The sequence below is a fragment of the Anabrus simplex genome, chromosome 5, assembly GCF_040414725.1.
Source record: "Anabrus simplex isolate iqAnaSimp1 chromosome 5, ASM4041472v1, whole genome shotgun sequence".
Classification (NCBI taxonomy): Eukaryota; Metazoa; Arthropoda; class Insecta; order Orthoptera; family Tettigoniidae; genus Anabrus; species Anabrus simplex.
Genome location: NC_090269.1, coordinates 19346824 through 19370008, shown reverse-complemented (window position 1 = coordinate 19370008; position 23185 = coordinate 19346824). Strand labels below are relative to the sequence as shown.

At 37.6% G+C, this 23185-nt stretch overlaps 1 protein-coding gene across 5 annotated transcripts in view; it reads left to right on the top strand.

The window, feature by feature from the left end:
- LOC136873679 (SET and MYND domain-containing protein 4) overlaps positions 1-23185 on the top strand; it is an 85639-nt gene that overhangs the window by 49953 nt on the left and 12501 nt on the right. For all 5 annotated transcript variants that reach the window (XM_067146794.2, XM_067146792.2, XM_067146790.2 and 2 more), the window contains 3 exons: positions 7477-7805; positions 22642-22715; positions 22805-22917. In XM_067146794.2, the coding sequence (XP_067002895.2) occupies positions 7477-7805; positions 22642-22715; positions 22805-22917 (516 nt within the window). The remainder of the gene's footprint in view (positions 1-7476; positions 7806-22641; positions 22716-22804; positions 22918-23185) is intronic.

Sequence of the window (23185 nt, the reverse complement as noted above, 5' to 3'; positions counted from 1 at the left end):
ATTTTCATCCAGGCAAATGCTAGGGTTGTACCTTAATTAAGGTCACGGCTGCTTCCTTCCCACTCCTAGCCCTTTCCTATCCCATCATCACCAGAAGACCACCTGTGGGTGGGGGACCCAGATGAAGTATACACCCACGGTATCCTCTGTCTGTCGTAAGGGGCGACCAAGGAATGATTGAATTAGGACAATGAGACTACTTGTAATTAATAGTACCATCATGCGAGGAACACCATGCATCGCCTTTACTTGCGAGTAGTAGCACTATGTTAGGCAGATTTTAGGTTTGTGGTTAGTGGCAACAGAGGGTGAATCGGTATGCGTTTTACAGTGCCCGTGATTAGTATCACTATATGCGGAACACCACGGGATTATGTTGCCTATGATTAGTTCCATTGTAATAAACACCACGGGTCTGGGTGTTGCCTGTGATTAGTACCACAATGTGAGCAAAACTATGGGTTTACGTTGCCTGTGTTTAGTCCTCACTGCAGTGACTATGTGTACAGTGTGGCCAAGTCGGGTCCAGCCTTTTAGCCAAGTATTCAGTCAGCTGATTGATGAAGGAGAGTGATAAATGGCTAAATGGTTAGTGTTGCTGGCCTTTGGTCATAAGAGTCCCGGGTTCGATTCCCAGCAGAGTCGGGAATTTTAACCATAATTGGTTAATTTCACTGACACAGGGACTGGGTGTATGTGTCGTCTTCATCATCATTTCATCCTCATCACGACACGCCTACGGGCGTCAAATCGAAAGACACTCCTGGCACTAAAAGCCATACGCTATTTCATTTTCAATAAAGAATTGACAAGTTCAATGTTTTAAAATGTTATTTATTTTGCTTATACTGTGTGTATATAGGCCTATCAGTATTTGTTATATTCAGAGCCTGACGTAAGACTTCAAAATTTCAATTTATACGTGGTATACAAGTCACAATGATTTAAAACCAAACCCCACGGCCCAACAGCCCCGAAAGGCCTTGTCCTACCAAGCGACCGATGCTCATCCAGAAGGCCTGCAGATTATGAAGTGTCGTGTGTGGTTAGCAGGACAAATCTTCTCGGCCATTATTCTTGGTTATCTAGATCAGGGCTGCTGTCTCACCGTCAGATAGCTCCTCAATTGTAATCACGCAGGCTGGGTGGACCTCGAACCATCCCTCAGATCCAGGTAAAAATCCCTGACCTGGCCAGGAATCGAACTTGGGGCCTCTGGGTAAAAGGCAGGCACGCTACCCCTACACTGCGGGGCTGGCCACAATGATTTAAGAGGTTAGAAATTCTGTGTTGGTAGCTAGGCCTATAATAACATTTATATTATAATATTTGTGGCATTAAATAGTATGCTCATTGTCTTGAATAGCCTACATTTAAATTTTAAAAATTAACATTACCATATTCCAGGTTACCATGGTTTTACATATCAGCATATACAACGCAGTATCATCAGACTATACGTAGAAATGTACATTTTTATGTGTGACATATGTATATAATTTTAAGGCATGCAGAAGGTAGAAAATAATATGATTAGTTAACAGATGTGTAGAAAAAATTGTATTAATTGGCTCCATATTTATGTTAATGCAATATAAGTTAACATAATGTACTGTATTGTTCTACTCGTGGTACTGATATAAATAATAACAAAAACCCGCTACTATTTTTTGGTGAAAGCAAGCAACTGCCATGATTCCGGGGTAGTTGTGTATAGTGCTCTGTTAATGACAGCTATGGTTTGATCCCCACAAAGAGCAATTAAATATTGGTATCACTATACAATATAGTTTGAGAAAATACTACTTGTTGCTCGGTGAAATAAAGCAGTTATCCTGGTCTTGGAGTACTTGTATTCAGGACTCGGTTACCGACCACCCGCGGTTCAACCCCGTGATGTACGAATAATTCTGTGCCCCGGTTTGATTAGTGCTGGTAGATATCCGCTGTAATTTAAACATCCTATTTGCAACCATCAGTTTTGCTAATACATTGTTATTACTGTTATCATTACCTTCTTCTGTTTTCTACCACTCTTCCCACAACTGTGGAGTTGTACGTGCAAAATGCGTCACACATGTGGATTTTGCATTGTTTAACGGCCGGATGCTCTTCCTGATGCCAATCCTATATGGAGGGATGTAATCACTATTGCGTGTTTCTGTGGTGGCTTGTAGTGTGGTGTGTTGTCTGAATATGAAGAGTAGAGTGTTGGGTTAAACCAGTCCCCAAGCCCGAGGTATTAAAATACTCCACCCGGCTGGGAATCAAACCCGGGACCTCTGAACCGAAGGATAGTATGCTGATCATTCAGCCATGGAGTCAGACTATTATTGTTACTATAATGTGTGGAAAAATTCAACTTGATGCTAGGCGACACTTATAACTATGTCCTTTAAGAGATGAATAGCCATAAAAGCTTAAATTCGAGAATATATCAATCATGATATCATCGCGAATGACCCTTCCTGTAACTTTTGTTATTTATAGGTTTTAGATAAAATAGATATTTTCGGGAATATTTGGACATTTTTGGAAAATAATATAATCGTGAAAATCTGTTATTTTTCCTTACATGGTAAAATTTCACAAAATGTAAAAGATTATAAATTAAATTCAAAACAACTTTTGTTATGTATAGGTTTTTAATACGGCGAATATTAACGGAGAGATCTGGCATTTCCTGCCTTGGCCTCCATAAAATTACTATCCCCTTGTTTAATAAAAACATCTTTTCATGGTATTTAAGTTAAAACAGGTAGCCTGTATTACGCTTAAATTGAATTAAGAGTGAGCTTACCCTGTGCGAAATACATACGTTTAAATCAACTGACGGGACATTTGGCTATAACATGGCGGAGCCAGTTAGAATGAAGCATTCATTGGCCACACTGTACATACAGTATAGTCACTGTAGTACCAATTATGTGAGGAACACCACTGAATAGTATGAGTCCCTGTGATTAGTACTCCTATGTGAGGAACACCATGGGTTTGTGTTGCCTATGAGTGGCGCCGTAATGTGAGAAACACCATCGGTCTGTGTTACCTGTGCATAGTACCACAATGTGTGGAACACTCTAAGTCTTTGTTACTCATGATTAATACCACTACATGAGAAATACCATGTTTCTTCTTTACTAGCAATAAATACCATTTGAGCGGCCATTGACCTGGATTTTGGACCCCTTTAGACAACAAGCATCATAGATTCAGGATTAATTAAGGCCACGGCCGCTTCCTTCCAACTCCTAGGCCTTTCCTATCCCATCGTCGCCATAAGACCTATCTGTGTCGGTGCGACGTAAAGCCCCTAGCAAAAAAAAAAAAAAAAAAAAAAAGATTCAGGATTGTGCTTAGAAAGCAGCCCCTTGGTCAGTATATACTATCGTTTTAAGTTAGTTTTTGGGAAGGTGGGGCATTGCAGGTCAAATCACTGATTGTTTTAAGTTCATAATCGTTGTTCGTCTCTTTTTTTTTTTTTTTTTTTTTTTTTTTTCCTAGTCAGTGAATTAATTTTGGAACTATTTTTAACTTTCAACCTTGCGAGTTGGATCCGCTGATTATTTTAAATTCATATTCATCCATTCATACTTCATCATGTTTTGAATTCTGGTCAGGTGATGAGTTTTGGACTTTTTAATTGTCATTACATTTCGTCTCATTTCTTACCATTAGAGGCCGATTACCTAGATGTTAGGCCCCTTAAACAACAAGCATCATCATCACCACCATAGGAACTATCTGCGATGTAAAGCAAATTGTAAAAAAAGAAATCTATTAATAAGTGTGCAGTTTCTGTAATGATATTCAGGAAACACTTTCATGGCCAAAAAAATGACAAGGAACAAAGATCAGGCATCTGATCCAAAGCACTGAAAATTATTATGGATTCATTTTAAACTATAACATAGCCTATTTGTTAAGTGTAAGTGATGGCTGGATAATCCATTTGGCTTGACAGAGGTGCCAATTTTTAGAATGGTACATAAAATATAATGCCAAGCATGGTACATAAAATATAATGCCAAGTTAGGAATGGAAAAGTAACACAAAGTTCTTTCATGTTTGGAATAAATTTTATAGCTACTGGATTTTTGTTAAATCCTGAAGTGTTCAGAACATGTTATGATTTGATAGGTCATCATCATCATCATTTCCCTTTATCCAGCTGTAGCCGGGTAGGGGCAAATATGGTTCCTCTCCACATTCTTCGGTCTTTCCACCACTCCTCCTCCAACACTGTATCCCAGTCCAGGTTTCTTTCTATAATACTGCATTGGATTGTGTCCTTCCATCTCAATCGTGGTCATCCACGGCCTCTCCTTCCTTGCATTTGCATTTCCATCACCTTTTTTGGCATTCTTTCGTCGCTCATTCGCTTTATGTGCCCAAACCATCTTAGTCGGCTCTTCTCTATTCTATCATTCATTTTTTCCACTCCAATTTCTTCCCGGATTTTCTCATTCCTTTTTTTTTGTCTCTTCTACTCTTCTGTTTCATACTCCTCAAGAACTTCATTTCGGCTGCCTGTAGGCTTATTTGACTCTCATCCTTCTTCGTCCATTGTCCAAGTTTCTGCTCCGTAAGTTGTTATGGGTACATAATACACCTTGTACATAGTTTCTTTGCTTCCATTGGCACATCTTTGTCCCATAACATGTTTCTTACACTATGATAGAAACAGCTTCCAGCTTGAATCTTTGTACTAATCTCAGTATCCAGTCGAGCATTCTCCATTAATTCACTCCCCAGGTATTTGAACGTCTCCGCTACTTCCAGGGGCTTGTCAGCAAGTCTAATCTGACCTTTCCCTTCTTTCTCCCCTCTAGTCACAACAAGAGTTTTACTCTTTTCTGCACTTATTTTCAATCCGCATTCTTCGATCTTCCGGTTCACCACATCCAACTGTTCTTGAACCTTCATGTCCTTTTCTCCCCAAATCACAATATCATCTGCAAATAACATGGTGTTCATTTCTCTTCCTCCATATGTTGCTTTTGCAGTTCTCATGATGTCATCCATTACTATTGTAAACAGGATTGGTGATAGAACAGTTCCCTGTCTCAGCCCACTAGTAATTTTGAACCAACTTGTCCTGCCAACTTGTGCTTGCATGCAACTACAACATTCTTTGTACATTGCCACGATCATTTTTATTAATCCTTGTCCAATTTCTTTTTGCACTAGACTGTCCCAAACTTTAGTCCTGGAGACACTGTCATATGCATTTTCAATGTCAATGAATGTCATCACTGTATCATTCCCATACTCCCATTACTTTTCCATTAGTTGTCTCATAATGAAAATGAGCTCTATTGTTGACCTTCCACTTCTGAAACCAAACTGATTTTCCTGTATCTGATTTTCAACCCTCAACCTTTCCAGTACTTTCTAGTATCCTCTCCATTATCTTAGCAATATTGGATATCAGAGTAACTCCCTTGTAGTTCTTGAATACTTGGAAAATTGGTATGATTATTCCTTTTTGCCAATCCTCAGGGACCTCCTTATTTTCCCAGACAATCCTGAGGACTCGATATGTCCACTGTAGGCCCACAGCTCTAGCTGCCTTTATCATCTCCACTGAAATTTCATCTATTCCAGCAGTTTTTCCATTCTTCATCTTTCTTACTGCCTTTTCAATCTCATTCTTTGTAATTTCTTTATCCATTTCTTCATCAACTAATTGCTTTTCCTGGTCGTCCTTTGAATGACTGTCATTAGTTCTCATGTTCAGCAACTTCTGAAAATACTCTCTCCATCTATTTCTTATTTCTTCTGGCTTTGTTAATATTATGCCACCTTCATCCTTCAAAAATCTGGTGTTTACTTGATTTCTCTTTTTGTTTCTTAAAATACCATACAGTAATTTCTTGCTTTTGCGCATATCATCTCTCAATTTCTGTGTGAATAAGGCCCAGCTTTTCTTCTTTTCTTCCTCCACTACTTTCTTGGTCAAGTTTTTTGTCTCCACTATTTTCTTCTACTTTCTTCAGTCTTAGATGTTTTCCATGCATTTTCTTTTCCTTCACTTTAATCTTTACCCTATCATTCTACCAGTGTCTCTCTTTGTCTTTCACATTTCCTGATGTTCTACCCCATACCTTTTCTGCACATCCAACCAGTGCTTCATCTTCAATATTCCCCATCTCCATCCTGGGTACCAAGGGTATTATTTCCCTTTGAATTTCTTCTTGTTTGCTTTTCTCCTTTAACTTCCGTACTTTAATTCTTTTCTTAATGGGGGTTTTTCAATCTTTCCCACTTTCAGTTTTCCTATCACAACTCTATGATCTCCACCAAAGGCTTCTTCAGGCATGGTTGTAACATCTAAAAGGTTCTTCCGGTGTTCTTTCTGTATGATTATATAATCAATCATAGTCTTTGTTCGTCTGTCGTCTGTCTCCCCAACCATACCTTGTAATCTTCTGACTGTTCTTCTTCTTAAACCAGGTGTTTCCAACAATCATTTGGTTCCTCATGCAAAAATCCACCAACAACTTGCCTTCTGGATTAACATTTCCATATCCAAAGGGCCTTACAACATCTTCCTTTCCTTGTCTTTCTGAGAATCCCATAGCGAAGCACGGGTACATCAGCTAGTCTTCTATATGTCTCTCCACTTCCTCTAAAAAGTCCTCTAGATGTTCATCTATGCAACCCGTTTGTGAGGCATACAACTGAAATAGAAGTATGATGGCCACTCCATTTGTTGCCTCAGGTCCACTGCTGTAATACAGCCTGTATCCTTCTTTCAGAGGAATCTCTCCTGTACCCCTCTTCTTGGTCTCACACAGTCCAAGTATGGCTATATCTTTTTCTTTCATGAAGTCAACCAGTTCTTCCCGTCAGTGTCAAGACATTTACTGTCGCAATCTTGATGTAGTTTGGTTCTGGTTGCCCACTTCTCACAGTTCCCCCAGCACCCGAAGAGCTGCGCGTTGCTTTTAGCAGGGAACGCCCTAACCTTTTCTGAGCCACCATATCTGCTTTATCCATATAGGCTATTGTTACGATGGGCTCGCCACACCTAAAGGCATTTTATACCTACTGCCAGGTTCAAAATTAGACTGTAACATGGAGACAGATGCTTTTCGTAGCTGCTCCTCTGGAGTACAGACGCTATTGGTTTGCCCCTTCTGCCATCTCCACCATACCGAAGTCCATCTTCTCGGCCATAGATGCCGTTGAGGTCTTCATTTCTAACCCTGGGTAGGGCTGCCTCCAAAGAGGGTCCCTATTTTATTTTTTTCAATTTTACTATCAGATTAATTTTACCCAAATAAGTTGCAACTCAGGATTTAATAGGTCTGTCTGTTTTATTTCAAGTTGTGAATTTTCAAAAAAAAATTTAATGCATATACCTCAGATCTTCCTACAGTATACAAATTTAATGAAGCTACTTACCAAGGATGTTACTTATTTTTAAAATATATAAAAGTACATTCCATGTTTTGTTTTTTTTAATTTCAGACTGCTGCCTTGTTGACTTTGTATCTGCGCTACCACAGTGATTACTTTGAAAAGTATGCAGAGCCCTCACCTCATAGAGATAGTGAAAAAGGTGGATCTAACTCAGCAGTTGGCTTCAATGTCACTAAAGAAATGGTATTTGTTGGTGGCCTTATACTGCGTCATATAGCTCAGCTTGTGTGCAATGGACATGCCATCACTAAACTGGATACTGCTTCAGATCAACACCATCATGGTGTAGTTACAGAAAGTCAAGTGAGAATTGCTACTGCAATCTATCCCTCAGCAAGTATGATGAATCATTCGTGTGATCCAACTATAATTAACAGGCAAGTGGAAGTGTCCTCTAAATACTTGAATGTTTCCTTTTATGTTTCTTTCTGAGATATAGAAGAAGACATTTAATTTATATGATTGGACTATGTGCTCATACAAGAGGACATCACATTGCAATATTCTGTGCTGTCAGTTGGCACAATAAGGTATTGTCTTTCTTTAGATTTATTAATTTTGATTTACTGAGAAGTATTATTTAATCTTATAGTACACGAGTTTCAAATGATCTCTTCATACAGATCTCAGCAAACAAAGCAATAGGCCAGACACTTATGGCTCTAGGTGTTGTTAACTTCTGAGCAAATCATCGCGCACTCTTTCTGTCCTGTTCTGGTAATCAACCAAATTTTACATTTATGTTTATAGTTCTCAAGTATATGAAAGCAGGCTATGTGAAGGCAAAATCCCAGTGAATTTTATGTTTGAGAATGAAGATTTACTAAGGAGATCATGTCTGCACTTTCATTGGGCCTATATTTTTACAATGTTCCTGAGTTTTGTTTGTTTCACTTATTATAATTATGATCTGTGGCAGTGGTAGCTTGCTGTTCGAACATTGGCACACCACAATTTGAACAGCTTATCGGTTTTCAATTCTAATTTAACATTCATTGATAAAATTATTTTATACAAAGTAATACTGTATTATTAAAAAGTATATTTGTGGATTTTCTTTCATGTTATCGTGTGATTATCCATCATGCTCACAATGAAAAGCAATTTCAGAAATCACAATGGTATTTGTTGTGATTATTGGGATTTGATTATTTGGACTCGGAAGACGGCGATCGGTTGTGTATGTAAAGTGTTTGTTCAATTGTTTGTTTTGGTTTTTGTTGGTTTTGGTTTTCCTCAGTATGTGAATTTTGGAATTGTTTGATTGGTTTGAAGTCGATATGATTTTAAAATTATTTGATTGTCATGGTAATTCTGGTGCATCCTGTACCACACGCGCCACATCGGCGTGGGAGATTTCCGGTTTCGTAAAGTTGCACCAATTTCGTAATTTTTTCTAGAGGCTTCCTAAATGTTCCTTGTCAGCACTATTTTTTCTGCGCTCCTATTGGAGAAAATAAAAGGAAATGTGATTGGTAGGTGAAGGAAATCATCGTACGCTCATTGGCCGTGGTAATATTTCATAATTTCCGGGGAGAAGCGTTGTCGCTGGAGCCTTGCTCTGCGAGGCGTCTTTTCTGTTTGACCACTGAAGGGAACGGTCACCTTCCAAGGCACGGGTCTTCTTGGCCCCGCCATCCGGTAAGCACTGATTATTATTTTCTTTTTAACTTTTCTGGTATTCAGTTTCAGATGTAGTGTTTCATTTAATTTATCTTGCCGGAGCGTACCCGTGTTTCCTTCTGCTTCCAAATGTTATAATTATGACTTAGCCGTTTCGGTAAGTCGCCTCACTTTGTTAAGAGATAGTTCCCGTTTGTTGTTTTGTAAATTAAATGTTATACGCCTTTCGAAGTAATCTTTATAAGTAAATTTTTTTTCTCGGGACTATCTCATTCATTAATTCCGCTTCATCGTGGATTATTCATCTTTAGGTCGGGTACCCTTTCTCAGAAGTGTTTTTGAGGGGGCTACCCACCGAAGATGCTCGGCTCCATGATTACACGTAAATTATTTTTCCTCCTTTGATGTATCTCTTCAGTTTAGTATAACGTTACCTTCCTTTATTTATTTCGAACTGTTTTGGGTTTTTGAAGGTAACGCCACGACAGTGGAACGTCATGAGTGATGTTCCGGTATAAAATAATTTTCATGACTAAATGCTACCCTCATGTAAATTGTAATGGTTGTTGAAATTATGCCGTCATTATTTTAATTGTATCTTGGTTATTGCTTTATATATGAAATCGAATCTAACTTGTTAAGTAAAGTTTAGGATTACATTGACTTCGCTTCTTCAGTGTTACCAATACCTTCCACCGCCTGGATATGGTTCCCAGCCGTTTCCCGGTTATCCTTTCTTAATAGTCATGTTGGTTAAACTGTTTGTTTATTTCCTGTGATTAATGTGCTTGCAAATTTAATTTCGTACATGTTTACATGCCTAGTGTACAGTACTTTTGGTGAAAGCATTACGGTAGCAAACATTTTCGCTTCATTAAACCTATTAATTGTAACCTTACCCTTTGGAGAGGTTGCAGTATGTATGTTGTGATTATTGGGATTTGATTATTTGGACTCGGAAGACGGCGATCGGTTGTGTATGTAAAGTGTTTGTTCAATTGTTTGTTTTGGTTTTTGTTGGTTTTGGTTTTCCTCAGTATGTGAATTTTGGAATTGTTTGATTGGTTTGAAGTCGATATGATTTTAAAATTATTTGATTGTCATGGTAATTCTGGTGCATCCTGTACCACACGCGCCACATCGGCGTGGGAGATTTCCGGTTTCGTAAAGTTGCACCAATTTCGTAATTTTTTCTAGAGGCTTCCTAAATGTTCCTTGTCAGCACTATTTTTTCTGCGCTCCTATTGGAGAAAATAAAAGGAAATGTGATTGGTAGGTGAAGGAAATCATCGTACACTCATTGGCCGTGGTAATATTTCATAATTTCCGGGGAGAAGCGTTGTCGCTGGAGCCTTGCTCTGCGAGGCGTCTTTTCTGTTTGACCACTGAAGGGAACGGTCACCTTCCAAGGCACGGGTCTTCTTGGCCCCGCCATCCGGTAAGCACTGATTATTATTTTCTTTTTAACTTTTCTGGTATTCAGTTTCAGATGTAGTGTTTCATTTAATTTATCTTGCCGGAGCGTACCCGTGTTTCCTTCTGTTTCCAAATGTTATAATTATGACTTAGCCGTTTCGGTAAGTCGCCTCACTTTGTTAAGAGATAGTCCCCTTTTTTTGTTTTGTAAATTAAATGTTATACGCCTTTCGAAGTAATCTTTATAAGTAAATTTTTTTTCTCGGGACTATCTCATTCATTAATTCCGCTTCATCGTGGATTATTCATCTTTAGGTCGGGTACCCTTTCTCAGAAGTGTTTTTGAGGGGGCTACCCACCGAAGATGCTCGGCTCCATGATTACACGTAAATTATTTTTCCTCCTTTGATGTATCTCTTCAGTTTAGTATAACGTTACCTTCCTTTATTTATTTCGAACTGTTTTGGGTTTTTGAAGGTAACGCCACGACAGTGGAACGTCATGAGTGATGTTCCGGTATAAAATAATTTTCATGACTAAATGCTACCCTCATGTAAATTGTAATGGTTGTTGAAATTATGCCATCATTATTTTAATTGTATCTTGGTTATTGCTTTATATATGAAATCGAATCTAACTTGTTAAGTAAAGTTTAGGATTACATTGACTTCGCTTCTTCATACTGCAACCTCTCCAAAGGGTAAGGTTACAATTAATAGGTTTAATGAAGCGAAAATGTTTGCTACCGTAATGCTTTCACCAAAAGTACTGTACACTAGGCATGTAAACATGTACGAAATTAAATTTGCAAGCACATTAATCACAGGAAATAAACAAACAGTTTAACCAACATGACTATTAAGAAAGGATAACCGGGAAACGGCTGGGAACCATATCCAGGCGGTGGAAGGTATTGGTAACACTGAAGAAGCGAAGTCAATGTAATCCTAAACTTTACTTAACAAGTTAGATTCGATTTCATATATAAAGCAATAACCAAGATACAATTAAAATAATGACGGCATAATTTCAACAACCATTACAATTTACATGAGGGTAGCATTTAGTCATGAAAATTATTTTATACCGGAACATCACTCATGACGTTCCACTGTCGTGGCGTTACCTTCAAAAACCCAAAACAGTTCGAAATAAATAAAGGAAGGTAACGTTATACTAAACTGAAGAGATACATCAAAGGAGGAAAAATAATTTACGTGTAATCATGGAGCCGAGCATCTTCGGTGGGTAGCCCCCTCAAAAACACTTCTGAGAAAGGGTACCCGACCTAAAGATGAATAATCCACGATGAAGCGGAATTAATGAATGAGATAGTCCCGAGAAAAAAAATTTACTTATAAAGATTACTTCGAAAGGCGTATAACATTTAATTTACAAAACAACAAACGGGAACTATCTCTTAACAAAGTGAGGCGACTTACCGAAACGGCTAAGTCATAATTATAACATTTGGAAGCAGAAGGAAACACGGGTACGCTCCGGCAAGATAAATTAAATGAAACACTACATCTGAAACTGAATACCAGAAAAGTTAAAAAGAAAATAATAATCAGTGCTTACCGGATGGCGGGGCCAAGAAGACCCGTGCCTTGGAAGGTGACCGTTCCCTTCAGTGGTCAAACAGAAAAGACGCCTCGCAGAGCAAGGCTCCAGCGACAACGCTTCTCCCCGGAAATTATGAAATATTACCACGGCCAATGAGCGTACGATGATTTCCTTCACCTACCAATCACATTTCCTTTTATTTTCTCCAATAGGAGCGCAGAAAAAATAGTGCTGACAAGGAACATTTAGGAAGCCTCTAGAAAAAATTACGAAATTGGTGCAACTTTACGAAACCGGAAATCTCCCACGCCGATGTGGCGCGTGTGGTACAGGATGCACCAGAATTACCATGACAATCAAATAATTTTAAAATCATATCGACTTCAAACCAATCAAACAATTCCAAAATTCACATACTGAGGAAAACCAAAACCAACAAAAACCAAAACAAACAATTGAACAAACACTTTACATACACAACCGATCGCCGTCTTCCGAGTCCAAATAATCAAATCCCAATAATCACAACAGTATTACAAGTCTTTATTGACATTGTTTTCTTAATTTCTAGTAACAAAAGAAAATTTTAAAAATAACAATCCAGTTTATTTTATGAATGTAATGTTAAAATATTTAATAAATTATTACTAAAATATATAAAGTGGCCTTATTTTTAAGAGCTCTCCATAGTTGTCATGGTAAATGCTGATTGTGCAGGATATTCAGATAACTAGGCCCGTGCTCTAGGAAGAATGGCTCTTAATCTGTCAGGATTTTAGTCTGTATCTTACGACAGAAATTGCCTAGATGTATTTCTGCCAAACTTCAAATTTCAAGTCTTATCAGTTCAGGCAGAGGTTTTGAGGTGCATATGTTGTCACAATGACAATTGGACTGAAGGATTCCAGGGACATCTGAATCATTTTGTCTTCTTCATGATGAGTATTCGTTTTGCCCGGCTCCTTGGCTGAACGATCAGCATATTGGCCTTCGATTCAGAGTGCCCTGGATTCGATTCCTGGCCAGTCTGGGGATTTTAACTATCTATAGTTAATTCCCTTTGCTTGGGGACTGGGTATCTGTGTTAATACACTTCTCTGCATACAACACACCACTCTACCAACCAGCACAGAAACATACAGGCTACCGTATTAGCGACATAATGGGATTTTACATCGTAAATCCACGGGTAGGCCTACAGGTATGATAAACACGAGAGAAGAAATATGAAAACATATTCCGCTGGGGCTTATAACATAATAATGCACTGAAAAGTGTTCATCATCATCTTCCTTCCAATTATTGGGCCATATGTCGCGTTACGGTCTTGCATTTACCCTCCATCTTTTTATTGGACGTTCTACAGATCTTTTTCCTCTGAGTTCGTATCAAAGAATCTCTTTTGGCAGTCTACCAGGTTCCATCCTTTGTAATTGAAAGCATTTACATTGTCATCTCGTCTTAATCGTTGATAAATTTCACTGATACTGTTGAAATAATTTCTGAGAAAACTTGAATAATTCACATCCTCGAGAATATTTTAATTAATGTAATCTCAAATAATAATGTTGATTTAGGACTTTACAAGTATTATCATGCCCTTAAAGAAGCAATCACCGAGCTCGATAGCTGCAGTCGCTAAAGTGCGGCCAGTATCCAGTATTCGGGAGATAGTGGGTTTAAACCCCACTGTCGGCAGCCCTGAAGATAGTTTCGCGGTTTCCCATTTTCACACCAGGTAAATGCTGGGGCTGTACCTTAATTAAGGCCACAGCCACTTCCTTCCCACTCCTAGCCCCTTCCTGTCCCATCGTCGCTATAATACCTATCTGTGTCGGTGCGACGTAAAGCAACTTATTACATGTTATAAACCTCATTTTAGGTCCGTATTGAATATTTACAGTTCAACAACAATAAAGATGTTTTAATTTGTTCCATCTATTCAATACTTTTATTTTCACTTATAGTGGTTACATAAATAGACTCTTACTTAAATGGGACATGTTTCGCCCTCAATTAAGGGCATCTTCAGCCTAAAAACAATCATCAAGAATACAACTAATATTAAAAGTGGAAGCTAAAAGTTTAGCCAGTTATTAAAATTTGGAACATAAAAATGTGAAAAATGATACAATATATGAAGATGCTAATGGAAAACTGTCTATGATTAAACTATAATCTTGTGGAAGACTAAAACTTCTTCCATTAAAATTCTATTTAAAAAACAGTTCATTTAAAATATTAGTGGAAAACCAAAGTGGTAATAATATAAAGCCAACGACATGAGGGCGTGAACACAAGCATAAACATGATTGTCATAAATACAATCTTTCCAAGTCCACTGATGAAATTCGTCAGCATAAAGTGAGACAGAAGCATCTGTTGAAAAATTGTAAGTGGCCCTTAGCACCGGTAGGTAATACAATTGGCTGAAACCTTGCCAGGAAATGTCAGTAGATACAGAAATAATGTTTTATGTTAGTGGAAGTTGTTATTTGTTATCTGCTGTTGTGTTGGTTGCTGCCCATCTGTTGGCTCTGAGTCCGGTGTTGTAACTGTTACATGTCCCATTTAACTAAGAGTCTATTTATGTAACCACTATAAGTGAAAATAAAAGTATTGAATAGGTGGAACAAATTAAAACACCTTTATTGTTGTTGAACTGTAAAGCAACTTGAAAAAAAAAAAGGAATTGGGCCGATGACCTTCAATGTTAGGCTCCTTAAAACAATAAGCAAAGAAGCTATCTTTCCTTGAAAATCATTCAAAATGAGTTTGAAAATAATTTATGACATTTACAAGTTAATGTTACAAACACCTTATAAATTTTACACTGGTTAAATTGGATTTTACAAAACCTTGCATGTGCAAGGTTGAAATAGTACGGGCATATTCATTTTTAAGATCACGACAATGTAGAATTTGACTTAAATATGCTATAAAATTTACTAAACACAATTGTTTCCACAAGATAAATTAGCGCCAACAATGCCGAAATAACCTGAGCCCACCGTGGTGAACACGCATGGTCAAGACCACATGTCAGTAAATCACATAAGAAAAATATTTCTAACTACATCATTCATTACACATTCACACATATGATACACGTATTTTATTTATACTATTTACAGACAAATTCTAGAATTTAATTTTACATTCTGATTTTTTTCCTAATATCCTATCAATGGAATAGTCAGATGACTTTATCTGGTAAGTCATTACGTTCGACAATCAGTGACATGTGATCGAATATTGGCAATCAATTTTAAAGAAAATAGCAGGAGTATTACAACATCGATCAATAGAAATTCAACAGTTTTATAATCAGAAGAACTGGTCAACAATCATCATGCACATCAGTAGGGTTAGACATCAATGTCACCGGATACGTGGTCAATGAGTCACTATAAATTATTATTATTATTATTATTATTATCCCTAAATCTCATAAATATCACTTAACATGTGCTTAAAATTCACAGAATGCATGGTAACCCAAAATAATCCGCAAATTAATCCCGCAGGATCGCTGTATTCCAGGCTCATACTTCATTAACAGAGCACACATTAAATATATCACAAGAACAACAAATATATTTAACACTCATGACCGTTAATCCATTGTTTAACCCAGTTTTGAAATTTTTTATTATTATTATTAGGGGTAATTTTTCAGTTCTACCATAAATTTGAATTCAACTCTGAATTCGATGACACTATCCTGCATAAATCCATAGAAATGTATGAGATGAAATGCACACTGAAATTTATCATATAAGACACAACACAAATTCTGTCCCACACGACTTTATAAATCTGGAATTATTTTAATAAAATTATATTTTATCCGAGAGGTCTATTACGTTTATATATAAAGTTGAAGCATTTGCATGGAAATTAGAGATAATCTCGGAAGACATTCTAGAGCAAACTACACCAATAGACTCCAAATTACATTCACACTCAATGTAAGTGTACTTAAATTAGCAATGTAACTCGATCTCTCCATGTTGGTTGAATCTGCTCGCATGATGCAGGTCATACGGATCACTTTCTCCCTCATGTTAGAAGATGCCTACATTTAGCAGGGCATGATGACGGCTAAGTCCATTTCCATTGATGAATTATCGGCTCCTCTTGAAGATAGGCAAAGCATCCTAGTGTAGATGATTATCCTGAATTGTAGAGGTCCTCTTCATTCTTGAGTTTCAGTGATGGCTGAAACTAACACAAACAGCTTTAGATATTGTTCAGATACAAACACGTTGAATAAATGTCTTGACGAAGAACTTGAAGCTCACGAAAATCTGCAACGATACGATAACGTAAGAAGAAAAGGGATTTATTCATTGTAATCCCAAGCTTATATGTCCTCAGCTGTGGAGATGTGGCACTTTCCTAACACATAATTGATCGTCTTGATGTTCTGTGATAGGCTTTAATCCTTCTAGAAATACCTGGGCTCAGAGCAAGCTTCGACATCTGCAGCGTACAGTCGGAAGCAACCTTGAAAATTTCCTCGTTGGTTTCTTGACTAGCATATGGCATCGATCGACAGGCTAAAATAATCAGTAATCAAAATAATCAATAGTCTGTGTTCCGGGGTATTTGTGGACTGCAGAGGTGAAAGAAGGTGCCGGGATGAATGGGTCTAACTACAATGTCAAGAAAAGAATTTAAAACTTAAACTGAAGGTTACATTTTCTTAAATTCAACCTTAGCAGATTTTCATAACAATGAAATGTCAGGTACAATGATAAAGTTTAGACAAGACAAGAAAATCCAAAATTTAGTAACCGTTTAAAAATCTGTGCTTCAAGCCCCTCGCTTTACAATTCTTGAGCTCCTAGCTCAAACTTACAAAGGAGCACAAATTTACTCAAGGGCAGAAATCCCTCAATACATGGAGCATTTGCTCCCAACTTACAATATCAAGCCTCCCAGAGGCACTTTTACAACACTTGAAAAGAGCTGACGTGTTCTCAGTTTTCCAAGCCTATTCAAGGCAATATCAGAAAATTACCATCACTCGTCATCAAGGCACAACTTACAAATTTGAAACAGGGGTATCTAGTACCCAACCTATTGGGCCGTTGCAGAAAAGAACGGGTTAAGTAAATGGCACGAAACACAAATTGAATGGAGGCGTGTACTTGCACTCGTAGATATGAATTCTTAAAACCTAAAGGGCACTAGGCCAATGAAACAGGGGCTATTGCCAAACTACTGAGGTGACTCGTGAATAAAGTAATTTTCCACATTACAGAATGAAAAAAACCGCAATAAACTTAGTCACCTCAAACCAAGATGAAGGGGAGCTGGAGAGGGTACATCACTCTCTATCCCCGATTTACACTTAAAGATTTTATGAAGTTATTACATACGCTGGCAGAAATTACATTTTCAGAAAAGTAGGTTACATAGGTGATGATTCGGACCTGTCCCTCGTGTTAAACTGCGGAGCTAGCAAGAAAGAAAGAGAGATTGTTATGTGGTCCTTACCTTATAGAAGCTCTAGCAGCTGACGAAGAGGCCTCCTGCTTGACACACTCACTCAGTAAGATGATGATCAATTGGCCAAGAGACATGAAAATCCACAGTTTATAAACCCTCGGGGAAAGTTTGAGACCATTCAAGATTAAACTAGCCACACCCTCTCGTTTTATTGGTTAATTTAAAAGTTATCAAAGAAGAAGAAGACTGTGATTGGTAGAAAATTAATTACAGAAATTAGGGATTGGCTGAATTGAAAACTGGCGGGAGAAAAGATAAATATTGCCAACCCAAAAATAAATGAACATCAATTAGTAAAAAAAACTTATAAATACATCTTTAAATCCAGGATGCATGATCATAGTTTTGTTTTTTTTTGAGACATCTATGGAAGAAAGTCCAAACTTCTTGATGAATGGCAAACAAGACAAGTAGAAATTCAGTCAGTTCAGGAATCTTCACAATAACAAAATTATATCATATTTTAGTGGTGACATCTTCTGGATAAATTAATAAGTTGGTGTAGTTTCAATTTCACGCTTTCTCCAGTAGAGGAGTTCTTTTAGGCGCTAGATTTAAATGTGCGATGTTGGGGTGTACCTCCCGGTAGAGTCTGCATTTGCACAAAACTGGTCAAACCACTTTCCTGACTTAATACACAGCTATTCTTAAATAAAATTTAACACTGCACTCCCAATGAAATGAATGTTTCTAGCCAGTGAAGACACATAATAAAATGCTTATTCTGACACTAATTTGAAGGGGACAATATGAAACAAGCATGAAATTCAAGACAAGTAAAAGTTTATAAACACTCATCAAAATCACATGTCCTGTGCAAGCTCTCAGCTTTCCTCCAATTGAAAGACTGCACCTCGCAGAAGACCAGGTGAAACACTAAAATGTCAACACTAGAGGAATCTTCTAGAACTCAGCTCAACTGAAACAAGTATGAACAGAATGATGTTGATGGGAAAGAGTTGAGATGTTCATTTGTTTTCAAAATGGTGCAAAGCAAACATGGAGGAAAAAATTACTAAAAAATAAACAGTATATAAAATAAAAAATGCCTAAGGTGGGGCTGAGGGATGTGAAATGGTGGATGATTGCTGGAAGGAAAGTAGGAGATTTAGAGTACCATACTTAATTTCTTTTTATAGAAAATAGGAATTAATGGATTTTTTATTTCAAATATTAAAGAATTGATGCAGGTGGATGAAACAGTTCTCAAAGATATTGAGCAGAGAGCCCTTATTTATCATTTTTAAGTTTTTTAGATCCTGATCAATATTTGTGAATTTATGATTTGAGTCCATCATATGTTTTCCCATAGTGGAAAATCGATTATATTTACATGAATTTACATGTTCCAAGTACCTTGTGTCAAAGTTTCTGCCTATTTGGCCGATATAGGTGGACGGACAGCTATTACATTTAAGCATATAAACACCTGATCTATAGAGGTTTTTATTATTATTATTACTAATTGAGTTGGTGTTGTGTAAAATTGATGGATTATTATTGTGTTTTAAAAGATATTTTTATAACATGTTTTTTGAGAATGTTGGAAATCTGATGTATCTGTGGATTATTAAAAGTGAAAGTGGAAAATAAGGTTTTGTTAGTTTTTTCTTCAGTGAGAATAGTAGAAAGTCGATGTCTGACTTTGTTTATTATTCCTCAATGAAATGTTTATTATATCCGTTGGCTTTGGTTATGTTTCTGATGTATAAGATCTTTTTTAACTGGTATCTTGAATACACGATGAACCATGCTGTTCACGTTTGTGGCATTGTGGATGTAAAGAGTCTTCATGTATGGTGTTTATGGTTTGTGTAGGTTTTCTATACATTTTGTAGCTAAGGGAATTGTGGTGTCTTGAGATAGTTAAGTCTAAAAAATTGATTATATGCTCAATTTCTGATTCTAGGGTGAATTTGATATATGGATCAAGGTGTTTAAGTTTGAAATGGTGGTGGTAGCGTCGATTAAGTTCTCATCCATTATAACTGTTATGGAGGTTCCGTGGTGGACAGAGATGAGAGAAGGTGTGGGCATGAATGGGTCTATCTACTACAATCAAAAGATTAATTTAAATCTTTAAAATCGGAGTTATATTTCTTTTCTGCTGGTTTTTTTCCCACTTCTTTCAAATGCCCAATTTTAACAAACACGTCACTCAGCAACAGAACAAAATTTCAGGTACAGTAGTTTAAATACAGCCAGTAGTATCCAGTATTCAGGAGATAGTGGGTTCGAACCCCACTGTCGGCAGCCCTGAAAATGGTTTTCCGTGGTTTCCCATTTTCACACCAGGCAAATGCTGGGGCTGTACCTTAATTAAGGCCACGGCCGCTTCCTTCCCACTCCTAGCCGTTCCCTGTCCCATCGTCGCCATAAGACCTATCTGTGTCGGTGCGACGTAAAACAACTAGCAAAAAAAAAAGTTTAAATACAAAGTAGGAGAAATAAGAAAATCAACAAAAATTTTCAATTAATCATTTGAGCTTAAAGCTCCCAATTTTACAAAGGTTACTTGAGCACTATTGCTCCATCCACTCAAGACAGGTCTCCCAATTTCATTTACAGAGTATACAAACACCTCTACAAAAATAAAATGAGCATCTATGCTTTATCTAGGAGACTGCACTCCGAACCTTATGCCTTACTGCCTTCTCAAGGCAACCTTTACAACCCGAGCATCTTTGCTAACTAAAATTTACACTTTCCAGGCCTCTCGAGGCACAACCTACATTTTACAGTTCAAACAGAATCCACTGTCTTAAACACTCGACATTCTGACCACTTAACATAAATGATTGAATTTTACAGGAGTATCGAATACTCATTCTACCAGGTCTTTGTGGGAAGAAAAAGAACACAGATTAAAGTTACTGGCCAAAAAATCAAACTGATGCGGAGGCAGACACTTGCACTCCTTGAAGCTTACACTTAGAAGTGTAAAACCCTAGTTGGGCTCACTGCCCGACGTTACAGGGGCTAATCCTCTACTACCGAGTTGTTTAGATGGAGAAAATTTAAGTTACAGGCTGAAAACTGCTACAAAATCATAGTCACCTCACTCTATTCTGGATAGTAGCTTTTCTTTCATATCCCTAAAATATTATCACCACATTTTACGTCCAGCTCCATGGCTAAAATGGTTAGCGTTCTGGCCTTTGTTCGCAGGGGTCCCGGTTTCGATTCCCGGCAGGGTCGGGAATTTTAACCATCACTGGTTAATTTCTCTGGCACGGGGGCTGGGTGTATGTGTCTTCTTCATCATCATCTCATCCTCATCATGATGCGCAGGTCGCCTAATGGCGTCATATCGAAAGACCTGCACCCGGCGAGCCGAACATGTCCTCGGACACTCCCGGCACTAAAAGAAGAAAATCGTGACTGTTCACGAGGAAGACTTCTACCATACAGAAGACGTGGGGCAAAGTTCTCTGCGAAGCATAAAGAGTTTCACCTTGCTTTCTTGACACGGCATATGCCCAAAAGCCCGTATCAAATCTACAATATTCCTAATCGCTAATGTGTTCGATTCTGAATCTCTTTGCATTGTTCCTATAAAGTGAAGGCATGTGACACTATTGATGGTGATTCATTTGTCGTTTGGGAACGTTAAGTCTCTAGCATATCCCTTGTTGTTATTCGACAGGAGAAGGCTACAACACATTGTAATGTATACATAGGCATTGCAATTATTGTAAAGTATTGAGTAGGTGGAATAAAACTTAGTTAATTAAATTATATGTAAGGCTACAAGCCTCTAGCATATCCCTTGGTGTTATTCGACAGGAGAAGGCAACAAACAATCACTGGGTTTCATTCATTCCTTACCTCGTTATAATCGTATTCATCATATCACACTACACAACACATAATGTGCAGTCATCACATTGAACACAAGAACACACACACTCATATAATGATCTTCACCTCTGAGGCAAAGATTAATGAACTCATTGGCTAAAAATGGAGCACGCAAATAAATGAAGACTACAAACCGCCTATCATTGCAGCCAATAGGTGTGGGTGATAGATGCATCTTTTTCAGGTCTATAAATGCCATATACCACTCTAGTCATTTAGTTCCGAGACTACTTTCTGCATTCATATGGCACATTTTATAATTGTTACCCACCAAATGCAGTACTGCGATACTGTGATGAGTCATTGTGTTCGAAACACCTTGTTCTGTACATCGGGAATGTGATGCTTCTCTTGTTTTTGTAATTACTGAAGTGCTGCGTGCTCTCTACAAATAGCGAAACGGAGGATTCACATGAACACGTTTGCATCAGATTTGATGCAATAAAACCTTTCCCAAGGGGTCCTTCAGGTAACATGCACGTGCTGAGTTTTATACATGCAAAGATAGTAATCTCTCATGAGCTTTATTATCCCTTCATTTCTTCTGTTCTTTTGTATATCTTTTAATTGGTCTCCTTTCTGTGCAAATGTTTTACCAATGTACAAGGACTTCTTTCCATTCCTTTTTTTCCCATTATACTTTTAACATCTACTTCAGATGCGACTACAGTAAAAATTTTATCTTATTATTGGTTTTTACGGCCCACTAACTACTTTTACGGTTTTTGGAGTTCATCTTATTAAATATTCTATGCTCAGACTGACAAGATGTGTAGGTGATTTGACACTCACTTTGTGTGCTCGGTGTTATTGCAGGATTATATCTCAGCACTGTTGGTTGTCATTGAAGAGTAAATGTTAGAAACCCATGTTAGATTTCCTGACACTTTAAAGAACCCCTTTTCAGGACAATATTATGATTCTCTAGCATATATTAATACCAGCAGGCATTGAAAAGTACACTAAGCATGTAACATAATACAGTATTTATATCCTTGCTGTCCTCCGTGGTATGATATTTCTCTCATTGTCTTTCCTTGTTGTATTAAGATTGGTATGCACTAACTTCTTTCTGGATGCTTAAATTCTGTTGTCCCTTTAGGAGAGGATTTCTCTAATTCATAGAGTGTTAGGATGTGGTGATTTTTAAGTAGTCATACATACATACATGAACTATGGCTGAAAATTTACTTTGATTCCTGTGTTAATAGCTTTTTTTCTTCATTTCAGTTTTTGTGGCCAATACCTTGTTGTTCGAGCATGTAAAAGTGTATTCAAAGAGGATGAAGTTTTCAACTGTTATGGTATGACATGATTTAATATCTTTTCCTATATGTGTATATTTATTTCCTTTTTAAAACCAGAAATAAACTTGTTTTCTTTTGTTTTTTAGGTCCTCATTTCCGTAGAATGTCCTGCCAGGAGCGAATGGAAGCACTGAAGAGTCAATACTTCTTCACTTGCAGCTGTGAACACTGTTCACATCCAGTACAATATGATTTTCAGGTGAAGTGGTAGAATTTTATTTTCGGAACAGCTTTGTGAAATATTGCATATATATTTCTACTCACCTTAATTCTGAATCTCCACCAGGCGAGTTGGCCATTCAGTTAGGGGCGTGCAGCTGTGAGCTTGCATCCGGGAGATAGTGGGTTTGAGCCACACTGTCGGCAGCCCTGAAGATAGTTTTCCGTTGTTTCCCATTTTCACACCGAGCAAATGTACCTTAATTAAGGCTACGGCCGATTCCTTCCCACTTCTGGGCCTTTCCTAT